The sequence below is a fragment of the Sinocyclocheilus anshuiensis genome, unplaced genomic scaffold, assembly GCF_001515605.1.
Source record: "Sinocyclocheilus anshuiensis isolate Anshui unplaced genomic scaffold, SAMN03320099.WGS_v1.1 scaffold1644, whole genome shotgun sequence".
NCBI lineage: Eukaryota > Metazoa > Chordata > Actinopteri > Cypriniformes > Cyprinidae > Sinocyclocheilus > Sinocyclocheilus anshuiensis.
Window position 1 is genome coordinate 24,830 of NW_015557451.1, and position 14,645 is coordinate 39,474.

At 35.5% G+C, this 14,645-nt stretch overlaps 1 protein-coding gene across 1 annotated transcript in view; it reads left to right on the forward strand.

Moving 5' to 3' along the window:
* The first annotated feature begins 13,249 nt into the window (after positions 1 to 13,249).
* The window catches only part of LOC107679225 (zinc finger protein 638-like), a 30,233-nt gene continuing 28,837 nt past the window's right edge, over positions 13,250 to 14,645 (forward strand). Inside the window, exon 1 of the mRNA XM_016474738.1 lies at positions 13,250 to 13,481. Within this exon, the coding sequence (XP_016330224.1) occupies positions 13,360 to 13,481 (122 nt within the window). The 5' untranslated portion in view covers positions 13,250 to 13,359. The remainder of the gene's footprint in view (positions 13,482 to 14,645) is intronic.

A 14,645-nucleotide genomic window follows, 5' to 3' on the forward strand; every position in this document is an offset into this window, starting at 1 on the left:
AAATGGATCACCAGAACAGTTGCTTCCAGGTTGAGAGGTGCAACTGGATAAAAAGTCAACAGTGCTGTTCACTTCCATATTCAGTGAAATTTGCCCTGGTATGAAATAGAGGAAAAATAGTCCATCCATACATATATTTTGTATAAATGGTCAAATTATTGCAAATAAAGCCACAAACTGTTAATCTCGCACATTTAGCAGAAAAGGTGAACATCCATTTTAGATACATTATTACCACGGCTTAAGCACACATTACTATGACTAGATAATACAGCAAACAGTGTTTAAAATCATACCAGATAAACTGATAACTCCCTTTTTACTAGATAATGAAAAGAAGATTCAATCGCTTTGAGAAAGAAACCCACCCCTGTACTTACACATGAATAGTTTTACATGTATATGTGCAGCCTGCAGTGCATTGTGAGGTTTTATTCTTTGTGTGTGATGGTCTGATGGCCACTCCTTTCATACACAGTGAGATGTTAGGTAACTGCAGCAGTCATGTGTATTTGCAACCAGGGATGTGCACAGACATTTTGAGGGGCAGGGGCTTAAGTGGAAAAAAGGGCACTTCTCATGTTTATTTAAATTTTTTTCTAAACAAAACTTTAAATATATTAGGGGTGTGTGATATTGACAAAAATATATCTCAATATTTTCTGGGATTTTTATCGATAACGATAATTAGACAATATTTTGCTGAGTGTGTTATTGTGCTGACCGCTGAATTTTTGGATATTCCGCATATTCTGTGTGGTGATCAGTTCACAGCAGTGATAGAAATTAATCTTTTCCAATAAGTTTAAGTAGATTTTGTACCTTTTATGGGCATTTTTATCTTTATGAAGTCATTTTTTCTAAAAGTGTGCATCATCTTTTCAGCCAAATTCTTAAATTGAATCAGTCAATTAATAATAAGTCATTTGGGCTGTTACCAAGCAAATGAAATCAGTATTGACAAAATTCATCTTTGCAATGCAGAGGAAACACAGAGGCTGCGTTAGAAGTGGCATTTAGATGCATTTACACACTGTTTAATGCAGGACAAGAATGCATTTAACCTGCAGTTACAAATGCATTACTGTTTTGATATTTTAAACATAATGTTGAATAGCCTACTAATATTTGAAGTTATTAAAAAAAAATGAAAATATATTTTAAATGTGAAATTAAAACTGCCAGTAGGTGGCAGCAAGTCACTGTTAATAAGTGAGCCATTGTGATTGAACCGAATCATTTAAATGGTTGATTCATTCAGGAACGAAACAGCGTCATGTTGCTCAGAGACGCAAATTGGAATTATATTTGTTGGCGAGATAGAGCACGAACAGTCAATATTGTGTCTAAAACGTAAGTGTCTTAATATTCAGTTATTGTCTATTGAACTGCTGTATAAAATCAATATCACATTTGTAATCATGTTGCTTTTTGGAGGAAAAAACGTCAGTCTTCGCGTGATAATGATTAACTATATGAAATGCGATAAATAAGCTATACATTTAGGCCCCCATATCTTGAATTCTCAATGCATTTTAATAAACTGAATCATTCAGTGAAAGAACGCGCACTGGTCTAACCTACTAGACTTCCTATTGCCTTAGCTAAACTTTAGCTAACTTACATGGTAGCTGAGTCATGGATGTTAGCAAGACAAATTAACTGTATTTGTCTTTTGGATAATTAGCTGTAAATTCGAGGCACAGGTAGCTTAGTCTTTTGTTCATCACCACTCACCTCCACACCAAGACAAACACAACTGGAAAGAGAGGGAGGCTCTCTGCCTGTCTGTGATGCGTATGTGCCGATCAATATGTGCTACACTGCTGTGCTGCACGGAGACGCGGAGGGAGAAAGGCATTGGAACTCGACAGAGTCTCGATATTTCTCGACCCGACCTGATATTTTGATTTTTTTATATGTTTGACAGGGAAAGCTGTGTGCAAACAGAAACACACATGGACACATATATACATATATTCATTAAAAAAAAAAAAAAAAACTCCCCAGAAAAAAGGGCACTTTCTCTCGAGGAAGAAAAAGGGCAGGTGCTCAAACCCCCTTTGATGTCTATTATGTGTGCACGTGTCTGTTTGCAACACTTTAAAAAGGAAACATGCTCTTGTTATAAAACAGATCTGCAAACGAAAGTTACCAAAGAGCCTATTGGTGGACCTCTACCTGTCACAAATCAACAGGTTTCCTTGCATCAAAAACATTTAAGATTTTCAGAGATGATCATAAATGATAAATGATAATTTTGTGTTATGCCTTTAAAAATCTAAATGTCTCTGTCACTTAGTTTAGTAGCAAAATTGTTCTGAGGGAAGATACAATTACAAAATACAAAATGCTTAAAATCTAACACATGCCAACATCTGATCTGAACCATAATATGTGTTTAATTTTCAAATATAAATATTTATAAATATTCATTTTAAAAATAAATCTGTCTCAAATACTAGTCTTTGTTTACTCTGTTTCAATTCAGTGGATTCCTATGAGGTGCTCTGTTATATAATATCACATGTTCCCAGTTTTGACTTGTAGTTCTTGCATCTCAGTTTACAGTTTCCTGTGGCGGTTTGTAGTCCATTGTGGTATATTTGATCTTTGGTTCTTTTGATTGTTTCAACAGGTGTGTCTTATTTATTTATTTATTTATTTGTTTAGTTAGTTAGTTATAGTTAGTTAGTTAACAATTGTGTATTTAAGCCCTGGTTTCCATGTGATTCATGTTTTCAGTTCTCCTGGATTCATTTCCTAGGTTTTTTGCCCCATTGATTAAATACTGCATTTAGATCCTTCACTCTAAAAAATGCTGGGTTGTTTCAACCCAACTTTGGGTCAAATATTTTAAATTAATTTTTTAACCCAAAAGTTGGGTTAGTCCATATTTGAACACTTTTTTGGAGTGTTGTTTCCTCTTGCTTCCATTGATCTTCTTGTTACACACAATCATTTACTATCCATCATTTAATTTAAAAGTTTATTTTTATTAATGTATTATTAAATACAGGTTTGAGTTGCCATTTTTCATAATCTCACCTGCATTCTCCACAACTGACCAAACAGAATCAAGTAATCAAGAGCATGTAATCAATTTAGTGAACTGTCAATATTTTAAAATGACATTTTGCTACCAAACTTTGCAAGACTTTTATGAAGATTTTTCAAGAATTTCAGCACAAAAAATACTTTATGCACTTTTGACAGGTAAAGGTAAGGTTGAACTGCACTGCTTGGCAAAAGGGTCCACCAACCTAAACCTACAAGTAAACAATAAGTGTGGTATGGAAATGTATCCCTCAGTACAATAACACATGAGACTGTCCCATAGACAAACACCAATGTGATCAAGATGACTGTGATGACTACAAAAGCCTTCCTCTTCCGTTGATGTGCTCCTTCTTTCTCCTTTCCATCCCCTGGCTTGGGCCTCTTCAAAACCCACAAAATCATGACAGAGCAAGATGAACATGCAATTAACATTGCTAGAAACAGTCCCATTGCAAGCCATACAGGCATTTTCAGGTAAGAATTGACAATGTAAGATCCAAGCATCAGGATAATCAGCCAGACAAGCACAACTAAAGACAGTTTCATCTTAGGGTTTTTTATGTATTTTAGGTAAACCAACGGATGGACCACAGCCAGGTAGCGCTCCACACAGAAAACGGTTTGAAAGAGTGGTTGACCCACCAGATATGTACTGCACAGGAAACTAGAGGTAAGAATTAGAGCTTTCTTATTAAGCAAAGATATAAAAAAAAATAACGAGAGAAACCTCATTAATGAGCTCAGCATCAGACTGATTCAAAATGACAAAGTCTGAGGAAGCAACACCTGCCGTTCTCCTCACCAGCCACAGAATCCAGCAGTTCACAGGCAAGAAAAGGGCAGTGTTGAACAGTAAGCCGACGGCAGTGAGAATATTTCCTGAATAAGAGTTCATGCACTCATAAAATGGATCACCAGAAAAGTTGCTTTTAAATTGGAAGTTGCAGTTGGACAAATCCATAGTGTTGTTAACTGCCATATTTGCTCAGACGTTTCTTTGCTTTCTGTGTGGAATATGTGTTAAATTAAATCAGTTCATAAGATTATATCAAAATCATTAATGATTCAATTGCATTTATTAATCCCATGTAGGCAATTGGTGAAATTTACAAAATATTAAGACACAACATATTTGATATCTTCAAAAACTTCACAGGCTATCATAGATGTTTGATATTTCAAATAGAAAAAAGCATTCATATACTCACATGCATAACTGTGCAGCCTGTAGCTGTAGGTGTTCTGAGTATAGAGTCTGTATAAATACAATAAATGTCAGTGTGAAAGCTACTCATATTGAAAGAGGCCTATGAGGAAACTGGAGAAGAAAATGTGTGATTTTAGTTTATAACAAATTTAGTCTGCATTGTTTATCTATAGATCAGTAGATACATGAAAAATCAAACATGTAGTTAACCAGTTGTTTGGCACTAGGAATCAATATAGACTAATTTGCTTTGCCCCACCAAATACTTCTACTTTGAAAGTATAAATTTAAGGAGAAGCGAAATGTTGCAAAGCCTTCAGAGATGGTAAAAAATATGATGAAGAATTGAAGAATTGTTTGAAAAAGTTTATTATTTGTAAATGGAACGTGACAGGTCACACAATGTACAGTAATTTACACTATTTATGTATTATTACACAGTTCTCATAGGTTGCTAACTCTATAGAATAACACATTTTAATGTTTTTAGGCCCATTTAGATAAAGCACAATATTAAGTTAAATGTAGGCTGCTGCATGCAAATCCTTCAGTAGCACTAGCAATTTTTTCAAAACAGATGTTGATGTATGAAGTAATGACATTTACATGCACTATCACATTAATGAGAGACATATTCAAAGGATCAGATTGTTTCTCTCTACCATATGCTCTGCAAACACAATGTCAATGTTCTATTAATCAATATTATTATACATATGTGACCCTGGACCACAAAACCAGTCATAAGGGTCAATTTTTCAAAATTGAGATTTATACATAATCTGAAAGCTGAATAAGCTCTCCATTGATGTATGGTTTGTTAGGATAGGACGATATTTGGCCGAGATACAACTATTTGAAAATCTGGAATCTGAGGGTGCAAAATAAAATCAAAATATTGAGAAAATCGCCTTTAAAGTTGTCCAAATGAAGTTCTTAGAAATGCATATTACTAATCAAAAATTAACTTTTAATATATTTACAGTAGGAAATTTACAAAATATCTTAATATTATATAATATTAATCTTTAATTAATATCCTAATGATTTTTGGTATAAAAGAAAAATCAATAATTTTGACCCATACAATGTATTTTTGGCTATTGCTACAAATATACCCCAGCGACTTAAGACTGGTTTTGTGGTCCAGGGTCACATATCAATAAAGATAAGATCAAAAATGAATATCCAGAAGTTTTATCAAGTATCATCATCACTATACAAAACCTTTAGATAAAAATTTTTTTTAATAAATGTTTACACTTACCATTATACATTATTACTGCTTTTCTATTACTTTTTTGTACACATACAAATCCATGATATGTGTTCTTTTCACTAAAATTAAGTTAACAAGTCTCATCTTCATAAAAGAAATATTCATAAAATAATTTCAAAACATAAGTATGTCACTAATCCTGTTTTTTGTTTTGTTTTTTGTTTTTTTTTTCTTTTTTCCCTACACGAATCTTCCTTTAAAGGTATGACAAGACAAGACAAGTTTCATACACAATGGTAATTCAAAGCGCTTGACATAAAAAAGGAATTAAAACAATCATAAATGTAATCACAACAATAATTGATTTAAAATGAATTAAAACCATTAAGAATAAAAAAGGAGTATATATAAAATGCAGTGCAATCATTTTTTTAATAGTGTTTTGAGTCTGGGAATATTGTTAAAAGAATATTGTTCGTTAATATTGTTGAATATATTAATGAAATATTGTTCATGTTTTTTTGAAACATGGCAGTTTGTTGTACTTGGACAAATACAAGATAGGTTGTGTTGCACTACTTGGTCTCAGAAACCACATGCTAATGCCTCCCAACAAACAAAAAGTGTCATATGAAATGTCTGCTTTTATAAATACAATTACCAACAATGAGAAATAAGACAAAAACAACTGGACTAGAATGTGTGTTATGACCCAGAAGGCCCTCTTTTTCTTATTGTGCATCCCTTCTTTCTCTTTATCTCCAGGACTGGGTTTCAGCAGAGCTTTTAGCACTCCTAAACTACAGGCAGTGGTGCACAAGAGACTGACTGTGAGAAAGATACTGTAGACTTGCAGTGGGATTTGTGGAAAACTGAAAATTGCATATGCTCCAAAAGACCAGGTCACCAGCCAGGCCATCGCAACACACACGCATCTGAGCCTCAGAGTGCTGAACTTGTGGTAAACCACAGGATAGATGACAGCAACGAGGCGCTCCAGACAAATCAAGCAGTTCATTACGGGCCGTCCAATTAGGTATTTCCCAAGCAAGAACACAGCCATGTACATGGTCCAAGAAATTTCAAAAACAAGTGAAATAATACACATGAAAAAGCCTAAGAATTAGATAATTTCCATTACAGACAAGACAACTGTAAAGACGTCAGTAGCTGGAATGCACTTCCCTTTAGTCAGCTCTTTGAAGCACATGAAACAATCCAGAAATGTAAAGGCAAAAAGAAAATTAAGTCTAGAAGCAAAGAGCTCAACGCTATGACAATCCCTGGGTAAGAGTCAAAACATTCATAGGTGTGGGACATTTGGTTGACAGATATAGTGGTGTTCATGTTTCCATCCAAACTGCTTTTGCTGAAGTCAAAAAAAAAAAAAGATTAATGATGTTTTTAAAAAAACAAACAATTTCTCACTTTTCAAATTAAACAAATGTTTTTAAGATTAAAGCAATAGATTGAAAAGCAGGGCTCACAATAATAATAATTATGATTAATTACTTTCCAACTTGGACGACATGGTGTAAACACAGTACAATAACACATCAAAGGTGGCCCACTAACCTGGTCGAGTGTTTAAAGAAGACTTGAGATGATATTTCTTGCATTCCTCACACTGACAAGGTTTGTGCCAACCTGGTCAACAATGTTTCTGAGGCACCTATGAGATCTGATTAACTGAACGCCCACCTGTGCTATTATATTCAGCTTAGAGATTTCAGAGGGACTGCTATGTAATCAAACCTAATTCTTATCACTCATGTTTTAGACTTATTCTAAAACATCATTGGACTCAAAGTGAAATAAAATTATATTAATTGAATTCATTTCTTTATAACATACGTTATAAAAGATCAGGGTCAGGGGCATGTCCAAGATTTTATAATTAGAGTGGCAAAGGGGGGCAAGAGCAAAATAAGGGGTGGCAACTAGGTTTGCCACATAAAACCAGTACACAGACAGCAAACATTTCTTGTGATTTCTGTTAATTGTGTAAATGAATAATTCCTTTTAAAGTTTGTTTAATATTAGTACAATTTAACATTTAGAACCAAAATATGTATTAGTTGCATTTTCAGGATTAACAGCATTAATGAGTTTGAGCAGCTGCAGTTCAGGAGAAAGTCTGTTGAAAAGGATTATATAGCTCAATCAGTAAAGCAAGGTGCTAGAAATACAAGAATCATGGGTTCAGTCTCAGGTAATGCACGAACATGACTGAAAATGTAGGCTATTTTATGTATGCAAGTTGCTTTGAAAAATAAAAAAAATTAAATAAAAGTATATTTAAACATAAGAGCCCTTAAGCAGGAATCTTCTCCTGATTGGCTTATAGGTCAATTTTCTCCATTTAACATCATTTTTGCTCTGCAGGTGGTGATTTTACTATGGTTGAATATTGATGGCTTTGTAGAAATACTGTACATATACACATGGTCAGTGAGCTGGAATCTCCAACCACTTCATAAATTTTGTTGCATAAGAAACTGCAAATAGTAAAAGTATAATGTATAGAGCCATCTTGATGCATAGTATAATGACATACCTTTACATTTCAAAACAGCCTTTGAAGATTTTTTGACATACCTAAAGAGTGACATACTCTGTTGGTTTGTTCTTGTTGTATATGGGCACATTGGGCAGACAGACAATTTCAATGTTGTTACATAATGTAGGAGCTGCAAAGAAAAAAAAACAAATATTACACATACGGTGATACATAAAAACTTCTCAAACATATAAGATTAAAAAACAACATGGAACAAACACAAAAAGCGAGACAATCTGCTTTGGTAAAAAAAAATGTAGATAGGGTCACTTCCATCAGATATTGATAAATTAATGAACTATACAACATATACTGTATGATGAACTGCTCAGTCACAGCCCTCAAAGATCTCATGTTTCTCATATTCCAGTTTGAATACAGGTGATAAATCACCAATATCTAATGAATTTGACTACGGACCCAAATCAGATGACCTCTCACCGATGCAATGGTTTTCATCTAATTTTTCCTTTTACTATACACTGCCTCTAGCCCTCTGTGTATTATTGGCAAAACATAAATTATAAGCCACTTCAAGCATCTTTTCTGTTCTCTCTGTGTCTCACAATAGTAGTGTGTCAGTACTTAAAATAATCCCATAACAGAAATGTTATCATAACCAGAATTTAACCTTCTTAGAACAAGGTGCTAAGCCCATCTCTGATGACACTACTTGGCAAGAGCATTAACAGGTGACAATAATAGTGGCTCCTCTCAGAGCCTATCCTTCCGCAGTTTTATTGTGTATTATTATGTTTTATATTTAGTGCAAACACTTTAGGTGTCAAAAGTGTTGTCATGCACCAGTGTGCCACCCAAACTTTGTATATATATATATATATATATATATATATATATTAAGAATCAGAGCATCTTATCAGTCTAATGTGCTCTTTTAGTTTAAGAGCTTCGCTGTTTTTCCTGCACCTGCTGAAGACATTTTTCCACACTCTCTAAAGTTGTGATCACATTAGTGATATTTTAGTGAAATATTGCATACAAAACAAGGTCCATTGTCTGTTGTCAATCGTCGCTTTCAAAGCAAGCAGCTTTCTGTTGTGAGCAACTTGAATATGAGTAAGATCTTGATGGGGAATTTTTTCTCCCTCATGCGAAACTCCTGTTTGCACTGATGCCTAGCGGAGTGACTGGAATTTGCTCATGAAAATTCGCCAAGCAATGGTTAAAGAGACCGCAAATTTACGCCTTCTTTGGTCGCTGATGTTCTTTCTGCTTTTTATACACTTGATGTTGCTGAGAAGTTTGGAACTGCCACATCTATCACCACCTGCATTTTATGCTTTTTGTACATGATCACAATTTTGGGCTCAATGCTTGTTGTCCCAGTCTAAATACATATTTGCTTTCATTTCATGCATTTCACCCTAAACTTATATCTAACCTGAAGTCCATCTCCAGTTTTGTGGATTTTAGTCTGTGTCTGTTGGTTTTAAAGCTGCCAATATGCATGTGTTCACAAAATACACTTCCCAGGTAGCCAGCACAATCAGGCCAATTGCGGCTGAGTCTCGGCTGTGTTCTGGCAGCGGCTCACCAAAAGTGAGCCAGCTCTGGCCCAGTAATGGTTGCCAGATTTGGCTAGGCTTTGGATGTGCAGATTTGGCCCGATTTGCACTGAGACACGGCACATTTAGCCACATTCGGATGATTTAATTCATATAATGAAACAAGCTTAAAGTGGTTAAGGGAACTTTAACATTATTTTTGCTATATGAGTTTCAAGACATGCGCACTAGCTTTGACATCTAATGACAAAACCTGACGGGTTTTTTGTGCTGCTAATTGCCAGAAGAACTTGCTACCCTGGTGAGTAAACATTTGATTATCTAACATATAATATCATTTTAATAAACCGTTCTACACATATAATATCAAAATAATGTTTATTTATAATGAAGCTATAATTGTGAGTTCGTTGATATAGTGCTAGAGTTTAGTGATCCAGCTAATCAAGGTCTTCAGGATTACTAGAAACTTCTAAACTGTGCACAGCTGCGGCCCTCCAGGAATTGAGTTTGACACCACTGTATTGCTACTGGTCTTTTTTTTTTTTCAATCAGTGCAAAGGAATGCAAGTACTGGCAGTGCATCAGATGGAGAGATTGAAAAGTTCATCAAAAGATGGCTGCTGCTCACTTTGGACAGAGATGGGGGAAGAAAAGAGTGGGCCCGAATGCAAACAAATTCTTCCAATGGTATGTTCCAAATGTTAACATTTACCAGAGTTACCATTCATGTTATCAGTCTGAGATTGTCTGAATAATCATACGTGTCATTGTCTGTTCCCCTTTTTATCTCTCTTTCTGTCAATCTGTCCCTCTTTTAGGATACGCTTACATGAGGAAGCTCCTGGATTTGTTTTTCCCCCCAAATAAATTCTAATATCACTCATATTTTGTCATTCTAATATGTCATTTTTATACGGGGGGGTGTTATGGGGTAGTAGGTGGGGATGCCATGAAAAGAAATAATGTAAGGCAAACTCTTAATCATTGTAAAGGTGACATTTAGTTGACATGCATAAGTACATGCAGGCTTAACAAGGACACTGTAAAATATACATTTTATTTTAGTTGGAAGTAGATGCCATCTTAAGGATTTTAAGGTAACAATGTCATTTTGTGGAAAAACAAATTATTCAAAGCTCGTTTTATATCAAAACTGGAAGGAGTCTTTAATACTCATATTTTAAAAGTTGTAATTAATCATTGTAAAGGTGACATTTAGTTGACATGCATAAGTACATGCAGGCTTAACAAGGACACTGTAAAATCTATATTTTATTTTAGTTGAAAGATGCCATCTTAAGGATTTGAAGGTAACAATGTCATTTTGTGGAAAAACAAATTATTCAAAGCTCGTTTTATATCAAAACTGGAAGGAGTCTTTAATACACATATTTTAAAAGTTGTAATTCTGTATGAGTAAGTGTGTGTGTGTGTGTGTGTATATATATATACATTTTTTTTTTTTTTTTAGCGAACAAGACTAGTATCGGCTCGGTGTCGTCATGATTGTAACCCAGTGTCGGCTCAGTTTCAGTACCCAGTGTCGGACCAGTGCCGGCTAAGTGTACCATTTTGGTTGGTGTGATTGTGGCCCAGTGCCGGTAGTGTTGACTCAGTTTCAGTACCCAGACTCGGACCAGTACTGGCTAAGTTTTTCATTTCTCGTTGGTGTGATTGTGGCCCAATGCCGGTGGTTTTGACTCAGTTTCAGTACCCAGACTCGGGCACTGAAATTGCTTCAATTCTTCAAATACTGGCTAATTGCTTCAATTCTTGTCGCCGTGATTGTGGCCCAATGCCGGCAGTTTTGGCGGCCGGACTCGGGCCAGTGTATTTGAGCCGATTCTGGGGTGTCATTCATCCCATGTCCATGCCGAGTCTGGCAACCGCAGCCGGGCCGAGTTATTTTTTCCGGCCTGCCGGATCTGGGCCATTATTAGGCCAAACTGTTTTGGCTACCTGGGTTTTAGCAAATATACACATTTAGAAAGTATAAAATGTGTAAATTTGTAATTCTTATTAGAATTATCAGGCTTGATCTAATTAAAAATCTAATTTTAAATAATAAACAGCGCAGTTCCAAGAGGGTCCTCGCACCATCGGTGCTCGGCCTCTAAAAAGAACATGCCCTTTTAATATATCCCATCTCATCTTGTTTCAATAGGAAATGAACACACAAAAAACTGGGCTCATATGTTTAACAGCACTTTCAGTTGTTCTGTCAACTATTTACAGCCATGCAGTTTCCTCTTCACACAGTTCGAGTGTAGTAATTGATATCTGGGAGGTCAAAAGGGAGGGATTTATTGCCAGTGGATGGAGGGGGCAGAGGTACAGTTGAACCTGTCCACTCACACAGGCCACACTTATTAGGATATTCTATCTCTTGAGCCTCCAGTGACAGCTGAGTTTGAGTGGAGGATAAGTTTGCATTCCAGATCTGATTTAGAGAATTCATGGAGGCTTCAACACAGCTGACTGGACATAAATCCAAATTTATCGTACAATTACAAAACTTATACAATGATTTGTCATATTTGACAATGAGCAAGATGAGCTCATCCACCCATCCATAAGACCTATCAAACTTCAAAGCTTTTTTTCAGTCTTTTCAAACAAAGTCTTGTAATTAAAATTTTCCTTCCACTTCCTTTTTATTCAAATTCAAATTGCAATTCTACATCCTGTTTTCTAATTCTATCTCAATTTAAATTTGATTAAATTATAAGAATTTATAAGGCAATCTAAATTTAATTCTGAATGGTGAACAATCCTTGACTTTAATTCCCGAACCTAAATGTTGGACGGACGTTACAAAGGACAGGTGACGTGATCTTGAGGCCTTGCAAGGAAATGGAGTGCTGCTAATCTTACTAATTGGATATTTTAATTAAATAGCTAAAATTACTCAGATGACAGGTATTGTTAACATATCTAATTAAAATGTCAATTTGCAAGAGATTGAGCCAACACATGGGGTCAGCAGTTAGCTATGAGAGCAAGAGAGAGAGATAAAAAAAAAGAGAGAGGGGAATGGGGGCATAGGATATAGAAGGAAGGAATGTCTCTTTAAATTACCCTTTGCTACCAAGCATGGAGAGAGGAAAATACCATATCTTTCTCTCTCTCTCTCTCTGTCTCTAGATCGCCCTTCTCTCCCCTCCCTACAGACGTCCGGCATGTGACGCTTTGGCCCAGCTACACCAACTCACTGATCCGGGAGGCAGAAGACGTGTGGCTTGAAATCCAAGGACACTCTTTGCAATCCCACCTTGTTTTGAGACTTTCCATTTTTTAAAGGAGTATTTGCAGCATATGAAAGTGTGTCATTTTTGTCAACAAGGTAATGCCAGCTTGATTTTATCAAATCATTTGTTGAAGAAAGAACATTTTCTTTAATGTACGTCAAATGAAGATCTTCTAACTACAGAGCTCTGGTATCATCTATTGGACGTAGTCATTATTTTGGGACTTTCAGCGCTTATTTATTACCCATTCACCAGGTCATTTTATATGGCAACCCATACACAATACCCTGTTTGCACCACCAGGTAAGGATCAGCAACCAATCAATCATCCTAAGACTATCCACAACAACCAGCATCCCATCACGTGTTGATTTCTCATCAATTAGACACTTTTTCATCCTTCTGAAAGCATTTCAGTCTCTGTATTCCCGTGGGTTGGTTTATTTGTGGATTTTAAGGTCTCTTTGGGTCCCAGAGCAGGTGTGAGTGCTACAGGAGCACATTTGCCCTCCATTCAGCTTTTCTGGTGCGGAAGTATGATAAAGAACAATAAGAAACTAAATTCCCAAGATGGCTCAACAAATGCTATCACAAGTAACAATGTCAACAAACAGGCCAATAGCCTGGCTCTCTTCTGCCAACCAAATGCCCCAAATAGGTAAGTGGAGACTTGTTTTAAAACCAACCTATTATACTGATTTTAGATTAGTTGTGATTTACTTCATGGTAGGAGCTGATCCAGATTCAGCGTTTAAGCGTTACTTGTATCTGAAAATGTGTGGCTTGAAACGTTGGCTCTGAAACAAAGACAGACAAGAAATGTTATTTGTGTCCCCTCGTATGCTGTTTAATTCGCTAACCTGTCTGGATGTGAGATTTGTTGCGTTTTGTGTCCTGCTCATGTGCCTGTTTTTGGTTGTCTTGTCCTAAACCTTATGTTGACGATGAATCAATTGACTTTCCAGAAGTACAAGGTAGAAGAACAACTTTTCAAATGGGTTTCAGTGATTATTTCCCTACACTGCAAAAATATTACTTCTAAAAATCTTTAAAACAAGATAAATGTATTCAAAATATTATTGAGGCTTGTTTTCAGAGAATGTATATTTAACATGATTTTCACTTGCTTTTGTAAGTATAAAAAGTTACAATAGTGCAATAGGACAAAATGTACTCCTGTTCAAGATACAGTCTATGAAAACAAGTCTTAATGTTTTATGGTGTTGCTCAGTTACATGTAACTTGTTTTAATGATTTTTACATATTTTAACTGAAAAACAAGGCCAAATTTTCTGCTGTGTAGTTCTATGAAATGAATTAGCATTAATTTGAATATGATTTGCAAAGTCTTTAAAAATATTTTTTGGCAATGTCACATCAAATCAAATTTGCTGGTGAAGGCATCTGTAATCTAGTCATGTCTGGTTTCATTCCTTTCGTGTGAGTCAGTATCCCCTGATAGCAATAGTCTAATTATATAATCCATGTTGTATTTATTTATAATGGTCCTTAGACCAACTAGCATGAAAAACAAGAAGCTCAAGGGGTTGGTTTTCGGCTGCCTGCAGGGACCAGCACCTGTTGTGTCTGCAGTTTATTATGCAAAGGAATGTCATTATCATGTATAAAATTATATCCCAACATGAGGTTAGACAAGCCTGTAATATAATACCAAAGTCAGCCTGGTAATTGTTTGAATATATCTGAAATACAGTGTAGAATCTGTTACCTTAAGGATGATGAGAAAGATAAGAGTTTTTTTTAAATAAATTAATATTTTGCCATGAAATTGGAAACATATTTAAGAAACCCCCCCCCCCCC